Source organism: Oculina patagonica, chromosome 9 (assembly GCF_052425735.1).
Source record: "Oculina patagonica isolate OP01 chromosome 9, crgOcupat, whole genome shotgun sequence".
Taxonomy (NCBI): Eukaryota; Metazoa; Cnidaria; class Anthozoa; order Scleractinia; family Oculinidae; genus Oculina; species Oculina patagonica.
The window spans coordinates 26,622,000-26,647,554 of record NC_135766.1 but is presented as its reverse complement, the minus strand read 5'-3'; the positions used below and the strand labels follow the sequence as shown (position 1 = coordinate 26,647,554).

General features: G+C 40.2%; 7 protein-coding genes, 1 non-coding gene and 4 pseudogenes across 9 annotated transcripts in view; 7 read left to right on the top strand and 5 right to left on the bottom strand.

Annotated features, from left to right (window-relative positions):
- The first annotated feature begins 158 nt into the window (after positions 1-158).
- Positions 159-857, top strand: LOC144666497 (histone H2A pseudogene; annotated as a pseudogene).
- A 528-nt stretch (positions 858-1,385) lies between these two features.
- On the bottom strand, positions 1,386-1,786 carry LOC144666499 (histone H4). The gene has a single exon (XM_078527925.1). It carries the CDS (start codon positions 1,769-1,771, stop codon positions 1,460-1,462), a length of 312 nt encoding a protein of 103 aa, XP_078384051.1. The 5' UTR covers positions 1,772-1,786; the 3' UTR covers positions 1,386-1,459.
- Positions 1,759-3,157, top strand: LOC144666496 (histone H3). Its single transcript, XM_078527924.1, has one exon. The coding sequence runs from the start codon at positions 2,283-2,285 to the stop codon at positions 2,691-2,693; it is 411 nt and encodes a 136-aa protein (XP_078384050.1). The 5' UTR covers positions 1,759-2,282; the 3' UTR covers positions 2,694-3,157.
- A 2,462-nt stretch (positions 3,158-5,619) lies between these two features.
- LOC144666493 (histone H1.2-like) lies at positions 5,620-6,855 on the top strand. The gene has a single exon (XM_078527921.1). It carries the CDS (start codon positions 5,769-5,771, stop codon positions 6,339-6,341), a length of 573 nt encoding a protein of 190 aa, XP_078384047.1. The 5' UTR covers positions 5,620-5,768; the 3' UTR covers positions 6,342-6,855.
- Positions 6,856-8,368: 1,513 nt separating this feature from the next.
- Positions 8,369-8,975, bottom strand: LOC144665903 (histone H3-like; annotated as a pseudogene).
- Positions 8,976-9,333: 358 nt separating this feature from the next.
- LOC144666870 (histone H4) lies at positions 9,334-9,908 on the top strand. Its single transcript, XM_078528277.1, has one exon. It carries the CDS (start codon positions 9,363-9,365, stop codon positions 9,672-9,674), a length of 312 nt encoding a protein of 103 aa, XP_078384403.1. The 5' UTR covers positions 9,334-9,362; the 3' UTR covers positions 9,675-9,908.
- A 714-nt stretch (positions 9,909-10,622) lies between these two features.
- On the bottom strand, positions 10,623-11,117 carry LOC144666869 (histone H2A pseudogene; annotated as a pseudogene).
- A 222-nt stretch (positions 11,118-11,339) lies between these two features.
- On the top strand, positions 11,340-11,711 carry LOC144665077 (histone H2B pseudogene; annotated as a pseudogene).
- A 26-nt stretch (positions 11,712-11,737) lies between these two features.
- LOC144666867 (microsomal glutathione S-transferase 1-like) lies at positions 11,738-16,728 on the top strand. Its single transcript, XM_078528276.1, has 3 exons — positions 11,738-12,617; positions 15,589-15,671; positions 16,230-16,728. The coding sequence occupies exons 1-3, from the start codon at positions 12,477-12,479 to the stop codon at positions 16,480-16,482; spliced, it is 477 nt and encodes a 158-aa protein (XP_078384402.1). The 5' UTR covers positions 11,738-12,476; the 3' UTR covers positions 16,483-16,728.
- Positions 16,729-17,387: 659 nt separating this feature from the next.
- Positions 17,388-23,864, bottom strand: LOC144665522 (small ribosomal subunit protein eS8-like). The gene is made up of 7 exons (XM_078526753.1): positions 23,832-23,864; positions 22,757-22,863; positions 20,976-21,075; positions 20,184-20,307; positions 19,647-19,698; positions 18,131-18,263; positions 17,388-17,552 (listed from the first exon to the last, which is right to left on the bottom strand). Exons 1-7 carry the CDS (start codon positions 23,833-23,835, stop codon positions 17,443-17,445), a joined length of 630 nt encoding a protein of 209 aa, XP_078382879.1. The 5' UTR covers positions 23,836-23,864; the 3' UTR covers positions 17,388-17,442.
- On the bottom strand, positions 20,400-20,495 carry LOC144667003 (small nucleolar RNA SNORD46). Its single transcript, XR_013573268.1, has one exon. It is a non-coding gene; the product is annotated as a small nucleolar RNA SNORD46 (small nucleolar RNA).
- A 289-nt stretch (positions 23,865-24,153) lies between the features above and the next one.
- LOC144664625 (tudor domain-containing protein 7-like) overlaps positions 24,154-25,555 on the top strand; it is a 31,915-nt gene continuing 30,513 nt past the window's right edge. For both annotated transcript variants that reach the window (XM_078525773.1, XM_078525772.1), the window contains exon 1: positions 24,154-25,027. In XM_078525773.1, the coding sequence (XP_078381899.1) occupies positions 24,316-25,027 (712 nt within the window). In that variant the 5' untranslated portion in view covers positions 24,154-24,315. The remainder of the gene's footprint in view (positions 25,028-25,555) is intronic.

Genomic DNA, 25,555 nt, shown 5'->3' with positions numbered 1-25,555 from the left:
TGTATGTCATGTCTTTGAAAACAAACCAGAAACAAATGTCCATTGAAATCTATTCAATCATTTGAAGTTTTGATTGGTGCATTTCGATCCTTCTTGCATAATTACTAACTATAAATATTGTAGCCTGCCAAATTTTCCACAATCTTAACTTTCAGTTTGTTTTCGTCATTTGTTGAACATGTCTGGTCGCGGTAAAGGAAAAGCTAAGGGCACCAAGTCCAAGACCCGCTCATCCCGAGCAGGGCTTCAGTTCCCAGTTGGTCGTATCCATCGTCTTCTCCGCAAAGGCAACTATGGTGAGCGTGTTGGCGCCGGTGCTCCAGTGTACTTGGCTGCTGTGCTCGAGTATTTGAGCGCTGAGATCCTCGAGTTGGCAGGCAACGCTGCTCGTGACAACAAGAAGTCAAGAATCATCCCCCGTCACCTTCAGCTGGCTGTCCGCAATGACGAGGAGTTGAATAAACTGCTCGCTGGTGTCACCATTGCCCAGGGAGGTGTTCTTCCCAACATCCAGGCTGTTCTTCTGCCCAAGAAGACCGAGAAGAAGCCAAAAGCTTAAATAAGCTTGAATAAACAATCAAAAACGGTTCCTTTAGGAGCCACCAACTATTATTAAAGTCTTGATCAACGATTCCCTTTTAATCAAAAAGATGCATATTTTCACCCCCCCCCCCCCCACTCTCGCGAATCAATTATACCTCTTCTTTTTATTTCTTTTAAACCCTCAAGAAAATTCTTACTAAGCGCGGCTCTAATAGAAAATGCTCCAAAATAGTTGGCTCATGCAACGCACGCAAAAACTACTTACTCCTTACAGCATGCACATAAACGCGCGAGTAAGTAGTACCGAAATTTTGGCAGGCTGACTTATAAATTTATAGACGGTTGACCTTCTTTCTGAAGCTCGTCAGAACAACCGTTTTTTCTCCCATGCGTGACGCGGTTTTGGCGCGTTTGAAATGCCTTTCAATATTTGCGCGCGCGATTCAAACGGTTTGCACGCCAATTAAATTTGCATTTCAATGGCACTCCCTTTAAGTCGAGTACATGTTTGAATAATGAAAACGGCGAGGTGTAGAAGGGAATACGCTGTGCTTGAGGCAAATATAACGCGCAAGTAGCCATTAGGGGAGCGGGACGGCTGTACACAGGCTAGAAATAAAATGTCCTAACTGTTTTGGTTTTTTCTTATGAATCTTGATCTTAATGGAACGGTGGCCTGTTCCACACGGTACCGAATGCCTGGAACAGGCTAATGAGACGGTCAAGAATTATCAGTGCGCGTAAATTTTATATAGCTAAGTTATTTTTTGACCACTCAGTATACAGAATTTCATTGGATCGCAAATCGGTTTTATCAGGATACAGCAAGATGAGAAACTGCATTTATTGGTCATGACTTTTGAGAGATTTGGTGGCTCCTAAAAGAGCCGTTTGTTTGTGTTGATAGACTGCGCGTCTAACCGCCAAATCCGTACAGAGTGCGGCCTTGTCGTTTCAGAGCGTACACCACATCCATGGCTGTCACAGTCTTTCTCTTGGCGTGCTCGGTGTAGGTCACAGCATCACGGATCACGTTCTCAAGGAAAACTTTGAGAACACCACGAGTCTCCTCGTAGATCAGGCCAGAGATTCGCTTGACACCGCCACGGCGAGCAAGACGACGGATGGCTGGCTTGGTGATGCCTTGGATGTTGTCACGAAGGATCTTTCGGTGACGCTTGGCGCCTCCTTTTCCTAGACCTTTGCCTCCTTTACCGCGACCAGACATGTTGATTGCTTCTTGTGTAACTGAAAATCTGAGATATGATCAACTTGCACGGTTCATCCTTTTTATAGGGGCAAGGATGACCTCTCAGAAAACGCGGTATCAGAAATAATCCGATTGGTTAAATGCACACAGCAGGAACAAGGGTCAAGTATTACCATAAATTGCATAAAATATTCGTCTTTATTCACACAACACGTGCTTGCATCTTCTGCAAAGGAAAACAAGTCTTTACCTTTAAAGAAGCTACATATAAACTTTTCACGAAAGCTTTTGATCACCTTTCTATCCCTTGAAGTAATTCAGTCATAGCAAAGTAATTTCTTAACCCTGAAAAAGCTTCAATGTTTATTAGGATCGAAATATCACCACACATCCATGAAATTATGCACAGTTTTCATGCTAAGCCAATCAAATTTCTTAGTTTTAAGCCAATCAGAAACAAGCCCGCCAGGTATAAAATAATTTCTAAACGGTTATTTTGCTTCAATCGTTAACCTTGTCGTTTTCAGAGATGGCGCGTACGAAGCAAACTGCACGTAAATCAACTGGTGGAAAAGCTCCACGAAAACAGCTAGCCACAAAGGCAGCTCGTAAGAGCGCTCCTGCCACCGGTGGAGTCAAGAAACCTCATCGTTACAGGCCTGGTACAGTCGCTCTTCGTGAGATCCGTCGTTACCAGAAATCCACCGAGCTGTTGATCCGCAAGCTGCCCTTCCAGCGTCTTGTGCGAGAAATCGCTCAAGATTTCAAGACCGATTTGCGTTTCCAGAGCTCTGCTGTGATGGCTCTTCAAGAAGCCAGCGAGGCTTACCTTGTTGGTCTGTTTGAAGACACCAACTTGTGCGCCATCCACGCCAAGCGTGTCACCATCATGCCCAAAGACATTCAGCTGGCCCGCCGAATCCGCGGAGAGCGAGCATAAAGTGGATTACAACCTTCATAAAACAAACGGCTCTTTTAGGAGCCACCACATTAATAAAAGCAGTGACCAATGGTGATGTTACAGTATTTTCACCCCAAATACTAGCAATTCAGATTACGAAAAAAGTAGGGAGATTTGTACGATCGATGAGCTAAATGGCTCGATTTCGGCAATTTTTCGTAGTCCGTTTTCCTAGCAAAGAAAAGTTCATCGTTTCAAGGTCTTGAATACTTCAGAAAGGTTTCCAGAAAACATTTACCCTATTCGTCCTAAGGTTTAGAGTCCGTTTTTCGAAATTTTGGGTGGTCTACCCAAGGCGCGACTAACAAGCTATTAGCATAACCGTTCACCCTGTTCTGTTTTTGGCATCCACCATTTTAAGTCCTAAAAAAGGACTTAAAACAATCGATGAAGGATTCTCACAGGTACATACATACATACATACATACATACATACATACATACATACATACATACATACATACATACATACATACATACAACAAATACATACATACATACATACATACATACATACATACATACATACATACATACATACATACATACATACATACATACATACATACATACATACATACATACATACATACATACATACATACATACATACATACATACATACATACATACATACATACATACATACATACATACATACATACATACATACATACATACATACATACATACATACATACATACATACATACATACATACAATTTAATTGCGCTCCCTAAAAAGGGCCTTTCAGCAGCAATGTAAAAAAAAAAAATACAAGTAAACGAAAGTTAATTACAAACTATTTACAATAAAAATTCATAATTAGAAATTAAAAAAAAATAAAAATAGGTGATTCCCTCTTGAGTGCAAATCTCGGCATGTTCGTTCATAATCGCGATACTATCAGTTTTTCCGGTGGATCATTTTATATTTGTTCTGATTAATATACATTTCGCCGATAAAAGGTTAAAAATAAAACTTAAGGTAAAAGCTGTTAAAATTGATGCTAAACGTTTTCGATCTGTTCGATCATCATCAGATCATCATGATGATCTGTTCGATCATCATCACTCTGATGATGATCGAACAGATCGAAAACGTTTAGCATCAATTTTAACAGCTTTTACCTTAAGTTTTATTTTTGTTCTGATTTGTTCCGTTCCAGCCTTCATTCAGGTTCATAAAACTTTATCTCTTCAGTTCGTGTTGTTGAGAAACGGTTACGATCGATAACAGTGATGAGTAATATTGGAAAATTTTTACCGTGTATGAAATCTATGCCGAAGCAAATCCTATACAAACAATGAGAACGCATGGCAAAAAGTCTTGGTTCAGAAACAGCTTCAGTAATACTTCTCATCAGAGGTTCATTTTGTTCTACACATAATAAAATAAAATATTACACTTGGAATTATGTGTCAAATTTTCTCCAACGCAAATGAGCGTGAGTGAGATTTTTTGGAATTTTTTTGTTGTGTGAATTACGCGCGCAGCTTTGTCGCAATTTGGCGCGCAATCAAACTGCATACACTCTGCATACAGTGAAACCGTGCGTGGTGATGGTGCCTCTCTGACTCACTCTTTCTGTTTTGGTCCTTAACTTTTATTTAAAGAAAATATATACATATCCATACATATAAAATCGCCGACTTCATATGATGTTGGAATTGGTAAAGCAATCGCAATCAATCGATGTTGGCGTATGCATTTGCGACAGTGGTGCCATGAACCCCGGGGGGGGTACTCCATATAATGGCCTATACGGGGAGGCTCCGCCCGAAAGGGGTACCTTTTTCAGGCTCCAGGTATATAAAAGGGTAGGGATTTTACAAGTTAAGGTATATGAAAGGGTATGTAAATCCGTCATTTAGTTTTTTAAAAGGGCCTTGAATTAATATATTTCGAACAGACGCACTTTATGGCTGTATTATTTTAATTTATAAAGCGCAACATGGAAATAACAAGAAAACGTCCTGTTTTAAGTCTATGCCATGTCTTTTAGGTATATGAAAGGGGTACCTTTTTTCAGTAAAAGGTATACGAAAGGGGTACAATTTCTGTGAGAATGGTATATAAAAGGGTAAGGGGTAAGAGCTTGGGGCGGAGCCTCCCCGTATAAAACTTATTTGAGTGCCCCCCCCGGGCCATGAACAAAATAAGTTTATTGATCTGTTTCAGCGTACTAATCTTCTACTACATTTAAGCTTTTTATAACCATACCTGTTACGATTTAAGATAAAAATAAACTCGTAAAAGATGACAAGAAACGTTAATAGTAACTGTTATAGTTTGCACGATTTGATTCAAAGTCGGATATAAGCGATGGGTAAAATAAAACGAAGAACACATGTCGAAAATCTGATAGTGTATCTCCGATCCGTTAACTGCTCACAAAATTCAATGCAAAACTACCACTTTCAGTGCTATCTTATCCCTAAAAAAACTCAATTCCTCTTATAAATAGAACTTTTGCCCAAGAGTGACGAGAAGAGCAATTTGTACGGCAATTCAAATGTCGGAATTCAAACAGTAATTTACAAATGGCGGACCGAAGAAGCTTGTCTTTGTTGTTCAAACTTTAAAGACATTCAGCGATTGGAAATAAACAGTGGGTCTAAATTAATCCAAGAATTATCAGGTTTAGTAGTTTTTCTGTCGTACCATTTTCGATATTTTCAATTATAGCGATTTGAACAAAAGTTATTTAGCTGTAAAGACGAAATTTTGTTTTGAATGTTACTGCTAAATGAACTTTTAAGCTAAAAATCTCACACATTGCCAGTGGTTATCCTAGTATTTTTTACGTCTTTAACTTGAGGCAGATTCCAACTGAAAATTTATATGTCTAGGTTAAATCAAACTTCTCATTATAGCATTTGTAATGGAGAATATGTCCGGCAAACTAGCACAAAATTGAGGACGCCATTTTGAAGCCCTGTTTTCTCGGTGGTCCGCATCAACCGCATAAACTTTAGTTGCGCGTTCGAATATGCATTTCGAGTCTTCAGTTCCTCTGTGATAGGTAAGATTCTGTGTTCTAAAACTACAACATGTCCGAAGCAGTAAAGTCCCCAGCTAAGAAGAAGCCGGCAGCGCCTAAAAAGCCAGCCGATCATCCACCTTATTTCGACATGATCAAAGCTGCGATTGCGGCGTTGAAGGAGCGAAACGGTTCTTCCCGCCAAAAAATCGAGAAATACATCAAGGCCAACTACAAGGTTGGTGAGGTCGGCGCGCACTTAAAGATGGCTTTGAAGAGAGGCGCTGCCAGTGGAAAACTTGTACACACAAAAGGAGTTGGCGCTTCAGGTTCTTTCAAGTTGGCGCCTGAGGAAAAGAAAGAGAAGAAACTGAAGAAGAAGCCCGCTGCAAAGAAGCCTGCCGCCAAACCAAAGAAGCCCGCCGCCAAGAAGGCAGCGAAGAAACCAGCGGCAAAGAAGGCTGCAAAGAAACCCGCGGCTAAGAAGCCAGCAGCGAAGAAAACTGCAGCTAAAAAACCAGCAGCGAAGAAACCCGCGGCTAAAAAACCAGCCGCAAAGAAGCCCGCAGCCAAAAAGCCCGCCAAGAAAGCAGCGAAGAAGCCCGCGGCGAAAAAATCCCCCAAGAAGCCCGCCAAGAAGTGAAGTGCAAAGGCGATCCTGATCTAAACAAAAACGGCTCCTTTAGGAGCCACCAAATATAATAAAATGCAATGAACAACAGAGTACACTTTCAACAATATAAAACCGTATAGAAATCCAAAATTTCCCATTTTTTTCACATTTACCACAATATAAAATATAATTTCTGCATATTCTCCGATCAGTTTAAACACTATTCATTCTTCCTATGCTTTCTTACGGTCGCCCGCTAAATATTTTTTTTTTCGTTCTTGTTTTTTTCTTACACTCTAATTTACAAAACATTTTCCGAGTGAGGGCTGTTTGTCTTTATGTTTATCTTTTGCGTGACTCACATGCTTGTCACGGTCAAATGTTGTTCGTCACGCAACGCTGGCGTTGAAAACGGTAATCGATTTATTTTCTCGGACACACCAAAAATCATTAATTGTATAAGCCCTGAACATTCGAACATGATTATTCTAAGTCCATGTTGGAAAGCAAGCAATTTGCATTCAAACGCCTGGCCTGAGTAGCAAGCCTTCCCGTACGAAAGAGCTTTTTCGGTTTTCTGGCCGCGCTATCATAGGCGTACGGGGCGGGGGGGGCGAGGGGGGGCTGCAGCCCCCCCAGTGCCGAAATTTTTCGGGCAAAATGCTTGGAATTCGGGCAACAAGCCTAGAGAAAAAATAGAAAACAAGCCGACAAATCTCAACAGGACGTTCAAAACGAATTACATCAACAGAAAAAAGTATTGGAAATATAACTTTGTGGTTCAAAAGTCTAACTGATTTCTCATGTCAATTGCTATAATCTCGTTCGATTTTCCTCGCAAATTTTGTGTTACTCCACAGTTTGATTCAGTTACAATCATTTTGAAGTAAGAAGGAAATTGGCGAGGGTAACCAGAAGTAAGGATTCTCCGTAGCTCGACCGTTTGCGCACGGTGAATCCAGCCTAAGACCTTGAAACAAACTAGTGCTTTGACTCAAATGTTAAGTTGTAAGGCCTAGCTCAAAACTTTTAACGAAATGTTTTAACCCATTTACCTGACATGCACGCTTTTACATATCTTTCAAGTGAGGGAATGTAAATTGGCTGCCCGAAAATACGTTAATTTTTGCTGAACTCAGGAGTGGATAAATAATAATTATATTTCCGAAGAAAAAAGATACAGTGCATTGACATCTTCGGGCAACACCACGAAATTAATAAAAGAACACGATCGTTTCCTTAAAGCAAGCAGGCAAGTTGAGGTTTGTACACAACTATTTCAATGCACGTTTCGTTATCCATTTAAAATGCCTTTTTATTCGGCTTTCAATGCATGTCATTTTATTTTTCGGGCAATTAGGTCTCCGCCCCCCCAGGTCCGAAGGTGCCCGTACGCCTATGCGCGCTATTTAGGCAAGAGCTAAAAGCAAGAAAGTAGGGAGAGGAGGGAGCGCTTGCCAGCAAACCCCACGATTCTGAAAAATACGTTCGCTAACGAAACGCCAAAATTGATCTCAACAGCACAAATATAGCCTGTGTACAGCGCTCCCCTCAAAAAAACCGGGGATTTTTTTTGAGGGGAGCGGGACGGCTGTACACACTACACAAATATGGCTTGCAAAAAAGAGTATTGTCGCTGCTTCAATACAATGCCTTGGTGGGTGAAACGTGATATTAAAAGCGACAATTCAACCTTGCACTGTTCTTCATTTTCATCAACGTTTATGGATACGGTGTATAACACCTTAATCATAAATAACGGATCGCGTGGAAAACAAAAACACAAAACTTCTTTTGCACTTGAATATCTGTCATTTGATTTTGAACAGCCTGCATTATGGAAGCTCGCGAAAAAAACTACCGAGGCTCGAAAATTATAGTGATGTTTATTTTTTTCTCAGGGATGCAGTCATGCTGCTCAGAACACTTAAAAAAACTTATTAGCCCGCGTATCTATATTTCAGGAGCGTTATTTTTTGCCTTATCTGTGCTTGAAGGTGTCTTAAAACAGACTGCTTGTCAGTCTATATTTTTAAACTATCTCCTTTTATAGATGAATTGGTCATTGCTTTTATTAATGTGGTGGCTCCTAAAAGAGCCGTTTGTTTTATGAAGGTTGTAATCCACTTTATGCTCGCTCTCCGCGGATTCGGCGGGCCAGCTGAATGTCTTTGGGCATGATGGTGACACGCTTGGCGTGGATGGCACACAAGTTGGTGTCTTCAAACAGACCAACAAGGTAAGCCTCGCTGGCCTCTTGAAGAGCCATCACAGCGGAGCTCTGGAAACGCAAATCGGTCTTGAAATCTTGAGCGATTTCTCGCACTAGACGCTGGAAGGGCAGCTTGCGGATCAGCAGCTCGGTGGATTTCTGGTAACGACGGATCTCACGAAGAGCGACTGTACCGGGCCTGTAACGATGAGGCTTCTTGACTCCACCGGTGGCAGGAGCGCTCTTACGAGCTGCCTTTGTGGCAAGCTGTTTTCGTGGAGCTTTTCCACCAGTTGATTTACGTGCAGTTTGCTTCGTACGCGCCATCTCTGAAAACGACAAGGTTAACGCAGGTTAACGATTGAAGCAAAATAACCGTTTAGAAATTATTTTATACCTGGCGGGTTTGTTTCTGATTGGCTTAAAACTAAGAAATTTGATTGGCTTAGCATGAAAACTGTGCATAATTTTATGGATGTGTGGTGATATTTCGATCCTAATAAACATTGAAGCTTTTTCAGGGTTAAGAAATTACTTTGCTATGACTGAATTACTTCAAGGGATAGAAAGGTGATCAAAAGCTTTCGTGAAAAGTTTATATGTAGCTTCTTTAAAGGTAAAGACTTGTTTTCCTTTGCAGAAGATGCAAGCACGTGTTGTGTGAATAAAGACGAATATTTTATGCAATTTATGGTAATACTTGACCCTTGTTCCTGCTGGGTACATTCAACCAATAGGATTTTGTCTGATACGGCGTTTTCTGAGAGGTCATACTTGACCGTATAAAAAGGATAAAACGCGCCAAGTTGATCATATCAGTTACACAAGTAGCATTCAACATGTCTGGTCGCGGTAAAGGAGGCAAAGGTCTAGGAAAAGGAGGCGCCAAGCGTCACCGAAAGATCCTTCGTGACAACATCCAAGGCATCACCAAGCCAGCCATCCGTCGTCTTGCTCGCCGTGGCGGTGTCAAGCGAATCTCTGGCCTGATCTACGAGGAGACTCGTGGTGTTCTCAAAGTTTTCCTTGAGAACGTGATCCGTGATGCTGTGACCTACACCGAGCACGCCAAGAGAAAGACTGTGACAGCCATGGATGTGGTGTACGCTCTGAAACGACAAGGCCGTACCCTGTACGGATTTGGCGGTTAGACGCGCAGTCTACCAACACGAAACAAACGGCTCTTTTAGGAGCCACCAAATCTCTCAAAAGTCATGACCAATAAATGCAGTTTCCCATCTTGCTGTAACCTGATAAAACCGATACAGACTGATTTAATTTGCGATCCCATGAAATTCTGTATGCTGAAAGGTCAGGAAAAAAAATTAGCTTTAAAATTACGCGCACCGATTAATCTAGACCGTCTTTAGCCTGTTCCAGGCATTCGGTACGGGGTTGAACAGGCCACCGATTCATTAGCCTGTTCCTCCCCATTTTTTCGCTCGCCGTTTCTTGCGCCGCTTCAGAACTAACCGAACGCCTGGAACAGGCTACCGATTCATTAAAATCAAGATTCGTAACAAAAAACCAGAACAGTTAGGACATTTTATTACTTGCGCGTTATATTTGCCTCGAGCACAGCGTATTGTCGTTTTCATTATTCAAATATGATACTCGACCCTAAAGAGAGTCTGTTTGTCCCATTAAAATGCAAATTTTATAAGCGTGCAAACCATTTGAATCGCGCGCGCAAATATTGAAAGGCATTTTAAACGCGCCAAAACCGTTGGGCTTCAGAAAAGTGAAAATTCAGTTAACAGAAAGGCTACGTCGGTATGGTGGGAAGGAAGGTCAAGCCGTTGATATATAATTTGTTAAGTGAGCCTGCACAGTTCTCTGAACTTTTTACACGCGCGTTCATGTGCTGTTTCATGTAAGTAGTTTGTGCGTGTGTTGCAGGAGCGAAATCTTGGAGCCGCGCGACTTTCGTAAGAATTTCTGGGGGGGTTTATAAATGAAAATAAAAAAAGTTATAATTGATTCGCGGGAATGGTGAAAATCATCAGAATATGTATCTTTACAGTTGAAAGGGAACCGTTGATCAAGACTTTAATAACAGTTGGTGGCTCCTAAAGGAGCCGTTTTTGTTTGTAAATTGAAGCTTTTTAAGCTTTTGGTTTCTTCTCGGTCTTCTTGGGTAGAAGAACAGCCTGGATGTTGGGAAGAACACCTCCCTGGGCAATGGTGACACCAGCGAGCAGTTTGTTCAACTCCTCGTCATTGCGGACAGCCAGCTGAAGGTGACGGGGGATGATTCTGCTCTTCTTGTTGTCACGAGCAGCGTTGCCCGCCAATTCGAGGATCTCAGCGCTCAAATACTCGAGCACAGCAGCCAAGTACACTGGAGCACCGGCGCCAACACGCTCTCCGTAGTTGCCTTTGCGGAGAAGACGATGGATACGACCAACTGGGAACTGAAGCCCTGCTCGGGATGAGCGAGTCTTTGACTTGGTGCCCTTAGCTTTTCCTTTACCGCGACCAGACATGTTTGATAATCGAAGAAATCAAATTGGAAGATTGCTGAAAAATTAGCACTCTACAATATTTATAATTACTTATTATGCAAGAAGGATCGAAATGCACCAATCAAAACTTTGAATGATTCTCAATGGACCGCCTCAATGGGCATTTGTTTCTTGTTTGTTTTCAAAAGAAATGACATACAAAGAAAATTGACCTCGAGGGTCAGTTGAACACAATAACCAATCACTAATCGAGGATTTCGATCCGTACGATAATTGATCTTGTCCTTATTCTAGTATAAATACAAAAGGAATCGAGTTGTCAGGCATTCAAATCCATTCTGATCTACAGACATGGCACCCAAAGTTGCAGGAAAGAAAGGCGAGAAGAAAGCCGGTAAAGCTAAGGCCTCGGCTGAAGGAAAGAAGAAGAGAAGGGGAAAGAGAAAGGAAAGCTATGCTATCTACATCTACAAGGTGTTGAAGCAAGTTCACCCTGACACTGGAATCTCCAGCAAGGCCATGGGCATCATGAACTCGTTTGTCAACGACATCTTCGAGCGCATCGCCACCGAAGCTTCCCGCCTTGCCCACTACAACAAGAAATCAACCATCAGCTCCCGCGAGATCCAGACCGCCATCAGGCTGCTTCTGCCCGGTGAACTGGCCAAACACGCCGTCAGTGAAGGAACGAAGGCTGTGACCAAGTACACCAGCAGCAAGTAAACTCACTTTGTGGGTTTGCCGCCAAAACCAACGGCTCCTTTAGGAGCCACCAAATGTTATAAAAAGCAATGACCAACAATATATCCAATTGTCTTATTTCAAAAGCTCTTTTCTAGTAATGCGCAGCGTTTTTTTACGATTACATGAAGCGCTAGGAAGAATTTTGGCTTCAAGGCTAGATTTGCGTCTCGTGATTCCTGTTCCTCGACAGTTAACTTGAAATAGCGAAGCGCGCGAGGTCTAAAAATAACTCTAAGATTAAAAACAATTTTGTTATTAACAATTGGCCACGAGAGTTGGAACAAAAAAAGATTTTCGTACGGTCAGGTTGTCGCTAGCCTCCTTAGCAGACTTTGTAACTTGCGATCAGGCGTTCGAAAGGGAAAGGGAGTAATACGTAGCGAGGGAGGACATGAGTAACGTTGTCGCGGGACACGGGCGTGCATTGCTCACCACGGACATTATAAATGAGTTTTAATCGCGCGCTTGATTCTTGCATTTTTGTTTCCCTTATTTGGCTTAATTGCTTTATGATACTTAAGACTGAGAGGAAGAGAAAATCTACTACATAGTGATACAATTTATCAGTGCGAACGTCCTGTTTTACATCGCGCGAGCGAAAAGAGTTCTCCCGCTCCGACGCGCGGTCAGGGAGACTGAGTCCCGCATAAACAGCCTGATAACGAATAGAAACGATAATTTGGTGTCGGGCAGCCTTGCGTGACGAAGGACGCTTTCTTGAACCGCTCCGTTCAGGATTAATCCATGGGTCTTGCCAGTTCTAAAATGGTGACACTAAATCTGGATGATCGTTTGCTGTCTGCCTATATTTTCTATGGCAGTATCCTCATGCTGAAAACTTGGGCCATGTCTTTTTTAACCGCAAGACACCGTCTCAAGAACAAGGTACCGCGTGTGACTCGGCAAATAATTTGTATTGTATTTTAATAGATCAGTATGTAAACTTAACTGTCTTATTTGAGGATTTCAAGTCGATGTTGCAAATTTCAAATTGCATCAATAAGGTTCTGCGATTTTGGATTGATTTTCAGTCCTTTGACAAAAGTTCTTACGATAGAGTGAAGTTATGTCAGCATGACTTGGCACGATATAAATAGCCAACTGGGACTGTTTGTTATTTATGCCTAAGGGACCATTCATTATTTATGCCAGGGGGTGGGCCGGCAAGATCTATCTTCAAGCAAAACAAAAGTTGTTGACCCCCTTCTAAGGAAAATAAGAAAGGTCGCGACCCCTCTACAGGAATGTGAAAAATAGATAGCCCCCCCCCCCCTCTTCCCATGCCTGCAAAAAAAAAAAACACACACACACACAGAAACACATTTAGCCTTTATTTAACAACTATTTATCGAAGTGGAGGTGGCTAGTCAGGGATATTTTCCTCGCCGTTTTAGTATTTAAATATTGAGATAAAATAATCCTAAAAGAATGATTTTTAACTCATTTACTCCCGTCGACGATTACAATTTTCCTGTGTAAGTTGCTCGCAGGTTAATAGCAAAGGATATCCCGAGTTTGAGTAGCCAGTCAGAAGGTGCCAACAACGCTATCCACTACTAATTAATTCGTATTAAAAATAGTTATTTAATAATCACTTGCAATCGGTGAGAACAAAAATATATTTATTGTTTTCTAAAAATTTCACCATGGAAAAAGAACTAGTGCAAGATCATAATTTTTATGCTTCATCTTACTACAGAGGACAAAGAATCTTCACAAAAAGGACACATTGAAAAATGGCAGCAGAGACAACAGAAAAGTTTCGAAAAATATAACTGTGACACTCCTTGAGCTTGTCACACTGGTGAATTCCAGAAGCTAAAAATCCAAGAGCTGTATATCTAACTCACTTTAATCTTCTGTTGAAAGGCAAGAGAGATGATAAAGTCAGAAGGGTCATTGCATGTGTCTAAACAAACAGAAAGAAGCGCTCTACACATAGTCCCAAGGCAAGACCTAGAAATGTTATCAGACAATGAATCTAATGATTCTGGTGAAGATAGCGAATGAAACGTTGTTGCGCATTACAGTAGTGCGGAGTACTCAGAGAGCGAGAACTATGCTGAGGAAAACAATGCAAAGGAAAATCTGGTACCAGCTTAACCGTTAATTACCTCACTAAACTCGATCTGGACGTAATATTGAAACATCATTTTGTGATACCTTGACCATTTTCTGCATTAGCTTTAAACTGTAATGTATGAACTATTACGTTTCAGAGACTCTCAACATTTTTCATTATTAGAAAGCAACAATGAAATTACATGTATTTATCAAAAATAATAAAACAAAAATACACATAAAAACAGATAGCCCCCCTCTTTGTATGCAGATTTCTTGATGACCCCCCTCTGAGTGTCCTGGATTTATCATGACCCACCCCCTATTCTTGCCGGCCCACCCCCTGGCATAAATAATGAATGCTCCCTAAGGAGGTGGGGGTGGGGGGGGGGTAAAATTTTCAAAACCAATAAAAAGGGGGGTGTTTTTTAAAATACAGTACAAATAAGGGGGGAAGACTTTTAGAAAGTGTTGTTTCAACTAGGCCTTTCTCGATTATGCTAGCATTTTTTCGGCATTTGTTGGTTAAACAAGCATTTTTTTCGTTTTTTTTTTTCAAAAAAGAATTGCTAGCATTTTCTGTCACTTTTCATGACTGTGATCCAGATTTTCAGCACTCAGAACTCAGAAGGATAAATAATCCTAAAGTTTCACAATTTTGATTACATAATTTGATTGTTTTCTGTCTGTTTCGACTGTTTGTGCGTTGTGTCACTTGTGTACTTGTGTACTTGTGTTGTGTTACTTGTGTGTGTGTTTTTTTATTTTTTTAAAAAATAAATAATTTTTTTTATTTTTATTTTTTATAAACAAACAATTATTAAGTATCATCTGTTGTTGATATGAGCATATAATGTGAGAGTTTGTACGTTTTGTTTGAAATAAAACAAAGCATTTTTTGGAATTCAAGTGGCATTTTTTAAGGAAATCAGGCATTATTTTAGCATTTTTTTGGCTTTATGCGAGAATTTCTAGTAGCATTAAATGCCAGTTTTACTAGCATAATCGAGAAAGGCCTAGTTTCAACACACGTGTAGCCGTTTTGAGAGTTGAAAAGTCAAGAAACCGTAACATGTTACAGGGTTTGTGCTACTTCTTCAAAAGCTATTATAAAGATGAAGAATTTTTGATTAAAAATAATGAAGAGTTCTAAACTTTTGGGCTTGTCACATAAACTGGGGGGGGGGGGTAATTTTTGAAAATATCCACTTTCAGGGGGGGGGTTAAGTTTTCATATGCCTGAATTGGCTGAAAATCACCCCCCCCCCTTCCCCCGGCCAAAAATAATGAACAGTCCCTAATTAACTTCAGTTTTTAAAAAACCAACCAAGCTTGAATTTAAAGACAGTATTTTGCAGGTATGTAGGGTTCTATCTAGGATTTATTATCTCTTGGGGGAGAAGTTCCGAGTCCAGAGGTATGCCCCCCCCAAAATATTTTTTGAAATGAATATGCCCTGAGATGTAGTCTAGTCCCTGACTGTTCCCAGTCGTCTTCATATAGCATGCGGCAAAGGTACAGCATAGGGAGAGATGGGTACCGAGAAAGGGAATGCAAGGTGAGATGCTGCATGATGACGAGTCAGATCTGGTCCTGCTATGTTTGCCATGCAGGCTATAATTTACTGGAACCCTGGAGGACTGGGCCAAATTCATTTTAGTGTTTATATGAGGGGACTTGTATGAACAATCCCATTTTTTCAGTGTTCACAACATAATTTTTGTAGGGATAATGCAGGACTGGACATACATAGCTGGGCTTGTTTCAACCATCTGTTTTAAATATTTGATTACAGGCACTTCCAAGCCCAGAGGATTATGGACGAAAAAACAAAGACAAACCTGTTATACAGCATCCTGATGTAGAAAGGGTTAGAAGGTATTCACAGTTATCACTAATCATGTGTGTGTTAGTCATCTGCAAACTCCACTCCATCCCCTCATGGCTTTACAACAGTTATGGTTTTCAGATGGCCCTTGAAGGGGGGAGGGTCCTTTCCTACTCCAAATAAAGGGGAGGGAAAAAGCAATCTTTCTTGTCCTAACCTGGGTCTTTTTGCTATATTCTCCAACAGGAACAGAGGCAAACCCCACCCCCTACCCCTAGGCCTTTTCTCTAAATCACTGTACATTTTTATTTTACATTTATTTTGGACAGATAATTTTAAATTGTCCAAAATAAGTTTGTACAGAGTAATCTTAAGTCTGATGTACCTCTAAATTTCTTTGAAGGATCAAAATTATTTGTCATAATTTTGTAACCAAGCTTGTTTTACCAAGTCACATTTAAAAAAAATATTACATTGCAAGAAGACATTGAAAACCATGAAAGGACTGTGTTTTGGTGGACTTACAGAACAAGATACTATTTTAGTTTTCACATTAGCTTAAATTAAAAAAACGTTTAACAGACACTTCTTACCCCTTTCATTTGCAGGGCTCATCTCAATGATCTGGAAAACATCCCAATCTTTATGATTGTCACCTTGTTGTACATGTTTTCCAATATGCCTCCTGTCTGGGGTATCTGGGGCCTGCGTATTTTTACAACCGGTAGAATAATGCACACCATTGCTTATCTGAATGCCTTCCCACTCTCTCGAGCCGCAGGTTTTGGAATCGGTGCTTTTTCTACTGCAGTTCTTGGTGGCAGTGTGCTGTACTCGGCGGTTAAAGCTGGTGTGTTTTAGTTATGAACAAAGAAGAATTTTTCCTCTGATTGGTGTGCTGTGGAACATTAGGCACTGCCATAACCTAACACTTATGAAAATAAACAGGACGAGTTATAATTCACATCCATCTGCTACCATATCAAGTGAATCACTTTAACATTAGTACTTCTGAACTTATCATGCAAGACAGTTTGTAAAGCATTTTCTTGTTTCCGTGTTGTAATAAGGTACATGTCTATTTAATAAACAGTGTTTGTACAACTACCCTGTGATTGCAATTCGTTAATATTTCCTGTGATGCTCATCAGTGTCTTTTAATGATGAATGGCAATATGTGTTTATTGCAAAGGACATGTAGTAGATAAAATATGAGTGGGAGATCTGTATGGGTGTTTACAATGGCGAGCCGATAGGCGAGCCATTGTAAACGCCCATACAGATTGGACGTGAATATTTTATTCTACTTGTGAAATGAAAACAATAAATTGAATGCAAAGTTTTGTTATGCGAATCAGTAGAGATCTGTATCAAAAGTTAATGAATACTAATTAACTGAGCAGTAGTCTGTATCAAAAGTTAATTCTATTGTTTGATTTGTATTGGGGTTTATAGTTGTGTACATGTGATCTGAATACAGTGCTGGTAGTGGTTTGCACCCTCATGAATAGTTAATGAATTTTACAAGTACATATACAGTGTATAATATTATTTTACACTGTACATGTGTCTAGCTAACCCAACAGGAGGGCTGTACTGGAAGCTTGTCAACTGAAAGAGTTTAAAGATATGAGCAGAAAGGATAAAAAGAATAAGATTCAAACCAATCACCCAATGTCCCACCAGATGTTTCGGCCAGAAAAGGAGATAAGTGGTTTGTAAAGTGGGATAAGGGGGTTTGTCAAAAATACTCAAGACACAACAGCTCAGTTGTAATGTACTTTTATTGTTGTTTGTACAAATTTCAGAGGAGTTGACTTTTTACTTGGCCTTTTTAGCCTTGATCTTACGGGTATAAAACTCAAGTTCTTTGCCTTCAAGAATATAACCATCACATCGTCCACTCTGGCCAGGTCTGGATGACACACAAGCTAGGAAGACAAATGTATTATAATAATTAGTTATGGACTGCTCAGTAGGTAAATAATAATGACCTAGTATAAGGGCTTGAAAAAAAAAGTGTCATCCAGTTGTCCAGAACAAGTAGATTTTCCTGTTGGGCAAGTATCTTTTCATTCTCACTTTCCTGATTGGCAAGGGCCCAGGCAAGATGTCTGCCAACTAAATCGTAAAAAGGTAAACAAAGACGAGCATGCAACTACACAGGGCCAGAACTGTGATCTAGCACCCCTGGTGCCACAGACCTTTGAGCGACTTGTATGAGTTTGCTACCCTGAAGGCTTTTAAGAGTATTCAAGGCTTTTAAGAATATCCAATCTGTTGGTTTTGTGGAGGGAGGAACACCTGAGATCACAGAAAAACCTGCAGGGCAAGGACAAGAACCAACAAACAGAACCCACATGATGGAATCGAATCTGGGCCACATAGGTGGCAAGCAAACGTTCTCACCACTGTGGCACCCCTGCTCCCCTCATACCCAAGAAATGTCTGTTTGCCTAGGCTAGTCACACATGCGTGATTATATAAAAGCACAAATGAAATCCCATACCATAGAGTCGGCCAGTGGTGAACTGCTCCTCAAGCTGTTGTGCAATCTTGGCAGGTCCTTTTCGTGCTTCCATCTTGCGCTGACAGTGGTTTGATCGCTTTTTGTTCAGCACGTCAGATTCTTCACTCTCAACCTACATGTATGTAAATTTGAGCCTTTTAGTTGTAAATCTCTTTTACATAGGATTATCAAAACAATCCAGAGACAGACAGAGTTCTGCCAGCTACTTGACTTAATGTTACCAAGAGCTTGTTTCAGCAATCAGCTCATGACAAACAAGATCGGCAACACAGCCGCCTACTCTTCCAGTTACTACCAGTAACACCTACTTCAAAACTTTTTGAAAACCGTGTTTACAATACAGTACCGAATGGCTAAGCAAGGATGAAATATTGCCAATCTACAAACAAGGGTGACAAAGTGGCACCTTTCTATTTTGGCAGTATGTGTAAAGGGGTTTTTAATATGACTGTACTTAAAGGGACTATAACACGGCTAATTCAACCCTCCAAGTTTATTTTTTTCCTTAGTGGCCATTTGGCCACCGACTGCTCAGGTTTGGTCGCCAGTGAAAAATTTTAGTCGTTAAATTAAGCTCACGTTTTCAATCCTTCTTTTCAATTTTAGTCGCCAGACTGGCAACTTTGGTTCCAATTTAGTCGCCAGCTCCAAAATTTTAGTCGCCGTGGCGACTAAAATGGTCTTAACTTGGAGGGTTGTAAGTTAATCTTATGTTATTAAATTTTGCCAAATATTCGCTATGAAACTAAATGTTTGCAAAGAAATTAATTCTTTGATACTAAATTACAAAACCATAGCTTCCTTGCAGCTAAATGTGTCTCCCGGGCGTCATAAATTAAAGTCACAAGCAGACAAGATTAACTTTTAAAACTGTTCCGCCGGACCATATTTCAAAAGCCCACATCGCAATCCATTTCAATCTTCTTCACTTTTGGCCATCCGTACCTTCTTTTGCATTTGGCGTGTTACTTAAATATTCCTTCACTGTTTTAAGAGGTTATTTTATAAATACATCTCAACAAATTTGATGGTCATTTCCTATGCCTAAGTTTGGCTAAAATCTGTGACACGGTCCCTTTAACTTTACTTGGGAGAATAAGGGTTTTAAACAAGAAACATTTAATACATTTACTGTAAGTTTAGTTCTCTTTTGTATTTGCAAGTCTATTTAGTTCTGTAATACCTATTTTTTCCTTTATAACGTCTGCGTTGCAACCAGTTTTTTTCAGTCCACTGTAAGTTTTGTTTCACTCTAGTACTGTAAATCTTGTAATTTTGTAATACCTACTATTTCTTCTTTTGTAACGTCCGCTTTGCTACCGTTTTTTGGTTTAAGTTATCTGTTTAATTAAGTTTTGTTCTCTTTTTGAATTGTAACTTTTGTAAATGTAGTGTGAAGTCATGTAACCTTTGTGTGAGCAATAAAAAAAAAAAAAAAAAAAAAAAAAAAACATTTAATATAACTACTGGTACATGTTAAGCAACCAGTATTTACCGCTTTAGAAGTCTTCTTGCGGCCAAGGGGAACTGCATAGTGAGCCTCATACCTGGAAAACAGAGAAATGAACACCCTTTATTATCAAAAATAGAGATTGTGTATGTTATCCATAATTGGAAAATTATTTTTTAAGGGAATTGTCATATTCAGGTATGTCACTAAGGGCAGGCTGCCGACTAATTTCTCTGGCTGAAAGAGAACTTAAATCCAGCTGAAATTTCACATGAAAACAAGGACTTAGGTAAACTTTTAGAGCTGCCAAGGCCAGAAAAGCCAGCTGGACTTGTTTATGAGCCCAAAAGCTGTGCTCTTGGGATAATTGCAGGGTGCCCAAAGGCTCTAATGTAAGGAATCTTGGGTGCCCAGCTCTTAAAAGGATTTATGATAGCAAAGTTGTCTAAGTCGCCCAAAGGCAAAGTAAGTTGCCTTTGGCACCCGGCCCTGCTAGAGCACAGCCCTGAAACCAGATTAATTAGTGTTTTTTTCGCTACATCTCTGCATATTGATGTTTTTCTTCTCTCCAGTGTAACTTACCACTGCCTAAAGGGAGTGGAATCCACTTGCACGATGCAGTTCTTTACAAGAGTCTTGGTTCTCACCAACTCGTTGTTGCTTGCATTGTACACGACGTCAATGACACGAGTCTTGCGAGTAACACCTGTGATCAGACAAAACGGGATCGATTACTACACATATCAATTACACAAACTCCCGGGACAGAAGGGATAGAAATGTTTGTTGAACTATATCGGGCAGTCAGGGTAACTATGACAAGTGGTCATTAGAGTGATAAATTACCAAAACGGTAAAACACTCTTCAACCAAATAGTTATCATCACGCTGCCCTTGTTTCAACACTGCTTGCAGCGTTCTTTTCAAGATTTTCTAGACAGGATCCCTGCACTCAGCCTCTAGCTTTATTCAGTTTAAAATTACTGACTTCAAAATAATGACAAATTCTCACGAGCATTAGGGTAGAAATGTGCAGGTAAAACTCAGTTTCAAATAATCCATAATCAATGTGCATATAAAACTCAGTTTGGTGTGGAAAGTTTTGCATGAGGACTAGTTTCAAAACAGAGGCAAAGGCACTCCAGAAATGGCATATTTATGGAGACCTGTATCGCTGACCCTACACCTCTTCTAGGCCTCAAGTTTAATCGGTCTTGATAAAATGTAAGCTGCTATTGTTTTTAGGCATAGGGGCCTTGTTTGAGCTCTTTTGTCTATTCTTTTGTTAGCTAATAACAGATCTCGTTTGGACAGCTACAGGATGGCCCACTGTATAGAGATTTATCTGGATATCAAAATAAAATGACAACATACTTTCAGATCCCCATGAGTAGTTGCCGGTATCAAGTCTCAAAGCTCTGAACTTTTGGTTTCCTCCACGTGTTCGAACACTGTGGATACGTTTGCTTCCAAGCTGCAAACAGAAATGACAGGCATTTTATAAACCACAAATTTTAACTAACTTCAGTTGCAAATACTAAAAGCTCCGTTGAAATTGATTGGTCAGTTTAACTGGGATGTTCCTAGCTGTGATACTTCTGAAAAGTTTGTCAACAGTAATTCGTCAGCTTTTGTTTAAATACAAAACCCTTCTTTTAAGAAGTAGCTTTGTATATCTTGTCCCTGATACACTTATTACGGTTTTCAGTGATATGCGAACTCTGAAATTCAATCTTCAACCAACAGTTTACGCTTTTTGCTGCCATCAATCATCTTACGGGACCTCTCAAGAAACAAAAGTTTACTTCAACTGGGACAAAAAGTCACATCCGTCAGTTGTGATTGGTAGATTTTGATCCATTTTGTTTGTTTGTTTTTCATGGCTCGTGGGTGTCGCCCGGCCTGTCCAATCGATGAAAATCGATCATCGGAAACCAATCGATATAATCAATATAATCGATAAAAATCAATCGATTAATATCGATTGGTTCCACTAATCGATGAAAATCGATACTCACAATTCACGTCCTCTTAATTGTATTGATTTTTATCGATTTTACCGATTATTATCGGTTCTAATAAATCAATGAACCATTTATCAATTCTTGCAACATTTGTAACGCGATACGTTACACATCCTTTCACTAAGTTAGTCAAATCGAAGTTCTGCGAGTCAACCAAAGCACGAAATGAACATACTAATAACAGAGGCTATTGTGAAGGGCTACCACGAGTGCCTATTCTGATGGAATTTAAATCGCCTTTTCATGATTAAACAAAATAAAAAGAGCTAGCAACGTCCAAGAGTGTTGTAATTTTGATAGAGTTCCCGGTAGAGTTGGATACCAGTGAAAGCTCCTGCAAACCTTTGATAGTTAAGCCCGGAGTGAAGTCAGTCTATACGTGGAAAAGGAGGAAATTGCCGGGTCTCTTCTTAATTGAAGAAGTTGGTAATTTCAGAAAACGTTGTTTAACGAATCTGTGCCTGTTCACATCAGAGATTATGGAGGGCTATTCAGAGGGTATTGTCCACAAATCACAGGTTTCAACTGATTAAACATTTCGAAGAGAGTTTTGAACACACTTTCGATCAAGTGTTTCGTAATTTTTACACATTTAGAGGAAAAGCAGCAATTGCACAACAGATCACTTTTTGTAAAGAGGAAAAAATACAATAGGTTAGACTCAATTGCCAATGCCTAGCGCAAACGTATCTGAAATCATTATTAAACGATTGCAACTGACAATCGATATAATCGATAAAAATCGATGACAATTGATGAAAATCGATGAAAATCGATACTCACAACTCTTTGGTTCATCGATTTTCATCGATTTTCGGTATCAATCGATTAATTGCTATCGATTATTATCGATTACAATCGATTATCGAATTTCATCGATTGGGCACGCCGGGGGGTGTCGCCATAATTATGATTGACGACAGCGAAAAATGCAATCATTAGTTGGGTTTTGAATTTCAGAGTTTGCATATCACTGAAAACTGCAATAAGTGCAAAGACTTTATAGTGTCCCATACATTTTTCTGAATAGCCTTATGTGTGGAAACACACGACAGGGCCGAGTGATACACTTGTCCACAGGACTGTGCCAAAGGCAGTAGTACAATGTATCAGGATATACTGTATGCTTACCTTAGTATTAGCTGGTGGTCGGCCTAGTTCATACTTTCTCTTTTTTCTGATTGCCTTTTTCTTACCACCAGTGCTACGCCTCTTATGCCAAGAATCACGGGAAATTCCTGAAATTTACAGATACATCCATAAGTTAGATAACTGAATCCCCAGGACAAAGATATCTTTATTTGACTTGTAATAAATGCCTGACCTGTCTGTTCAAAGGATGGATAATGCTATTGGATAAATTGGATAAATCACTACCTGCTGGATGGTGTAACCTGTTTCGTCAAAACATATCCAATGGATAGTGGTTTTATCTGGTGGATAGCTTCAACCACCCTTTGAACAACCTACCTTTTAACTGCATCACAACATAAATAGTTCCTTACGAAACTTTACTTTGAAGGCTTTATTAAAATTAAGGGGAAGAAAGACCTGCTTATCTTCTTTTGAAGTGCAGAGCCCCTTTTATTTTGCACCGAAAGCTTGCAGACTGCTTTTTATAAGATCTTACAAGCCATGCATCTGTATGAGATGTACAAGCCACCATGTTCCTTTTTCTAGGCAACTATTAGCCACTACAACTCGATTCTTCTGATTAATTATAGTGATGTCCTATGCTAAATTTTGTTAATTATCTTAATATAACATCGCTGGACGGTAAACGACGCCTTTTGAAGGAGCACGTGAATCAAGGCCCCACGAAAACAACAAGACAACAAAAAGCAAGACGAAATATCAAGTGTATTGCTGAATGATCTTGTGCTTGTCCTTCTACAAGAAGAACGCAGCTATAAAATCTAATACATTATTAGTTTATTATCGTTACTTTCATGGGAAGAAAAGGCTTAAACGACAAGTTGTCACAAAAAACAGCCTGAAATTATCGAAATGGTGACGATTCGAAAAGAGAAGAATCTCGTGTAAGGAATCGATCCCTCAAAACGACAGAAGCTATCAATTGCAACCAAAATAAGTCACGTTACAGTAGAGGATATTCCCTATTCTCACGTCTAAATTAAATACAGGATGGCTATGATAAAGCCAAGATATAGATGGATTGAAATAAAGGATTCTTTTGCTCACTCACCCATCTTGGACGGACAGGACAGAAGAGGACGAACGATTGCAAAGCAACCTGGGAAATGGAGTGGATCTTTGTATCTAGGGAGGGGGGGAGGTGGGGAATGAAAACTTTATATAATGTAAATTCCTAAAGGGATTTTGTTAAAAAATGTTTAATGGTCTATAGTTATTTTTTTATCTATACTTGGTAATAAACACTCCGCTTCTCAAAAAAGGTTTGAACATTCTGCACAATTAAAAAGCCATTCAAAATTGCCAGTATGGGTGGGAGAGTGGCAAAATTGCTCAGGATTCATTCCCAGGACCTCACGTTTTGACGTGCGGAAGGAGCGCCATGTTTATCGCCGTGACTTCCTTCACATGTTTTGACGAAGAAACCTTGAAAGTGGCAGAATAACCCTGTCATTGCAATACTTGACCTGACAGATGTTGAATTAAGTTTGAAAGACAATTATTCTGCGGAGTAGAAGACGAAGCAAAACAGAACTATGGAAGAATTGAAGAAGAAAACTGAGGCCATGCTCCGAGCAGTGCTCATTAGTAGCCCTCGTGGAGTAGCGCTCCGCCGTTTGGACAGGGAATACAAGACTGTTACGTTTTCTTCGCTACCCTTCCGTGAAATGGGCTATGCCAGCCTTGAACATTATATCAGGAGCATTCCTAAAGTAGCTAGCCTTACAAGAGATGCTGACGGCGAACTTGTTGTGAGGGGAGTTGCTAGCGAATCTGACCAACATGTCGCAAAACTGATAGCAAAACAGAAGAAGCCGAAGAAACGAGCGAAAGCAACGCCACGAAGACCGATGTTTGCAAAAAGACCGCCATTCATGAGCAGACCTGTTGTAAGCAGGCCGGTATTTGTGAGTAGGCCGGTAGCTGTCAGCAGGCCGGTAGCTATGAGCAGACCCCCAGTAGCAGTGAGGCCTCCTCCTCCTGCAGCTCGCACTGGGACAGGCATCCGTTTTATTCCACCTCGAATGATGAGGCAGGCTGTTTCTCAAGTTACTGCACAATCTATAGAAAGGACTTTAGTCCAGAGAGGAGTTGCTCGACAAGTACAGCAACAAGCTCAAACTCTTGCAGCTTCTTCTATGAACACTGCTAGGAAAGTTGAAGTAGTCTCACAACAAGCTACCAACAGAACTTCAGTTCAGCAACCTGCAGCTTTTACCAGGAACGTGACTGTGGCTCCTCATCAAGGTATATAGGGCCTCTAAGATCTCCAAAAACAAGAGACATTGTCTCCCTAAAAGTTTTCTGTTTGCAACAGTTGTTGCAAAAGCAGAGGAAAAATTGTCTCTGAAGTTTTTTCAGAAACATTTTTCTTCTCAAGAATTAGTAGACACAAAAGCAATGCAACAAGTTTGGGGCAAAAGAACAATATTATTTATTTAAACTACAGGCTATAAAATTAAACCCACAGAGGGTAGGGAGAGTAAAACTAGTGAGGAGAAAGCACAACTGACCGAGGAGAATCCTGATTCAAGTGCAAAAAGACATGAACCCCTGCCAGGGGGTGTGTCACAAATTAAGCGTTTTGACAAAACAAAAACCACCACAAATGGGACAACAAAACTTTCCAAAGGCCCTCCCCTGTCTCTATTTTAACAATAGAGTGTTTCTTTTGAGGAACTATCGACTGATAGTTGCCCCATAGAAATTGATGTTCTTAAAACAAATATTAGCCCAACAAGGAAAGCTTTATGGGCTTATATGCTAGTTTTAAGA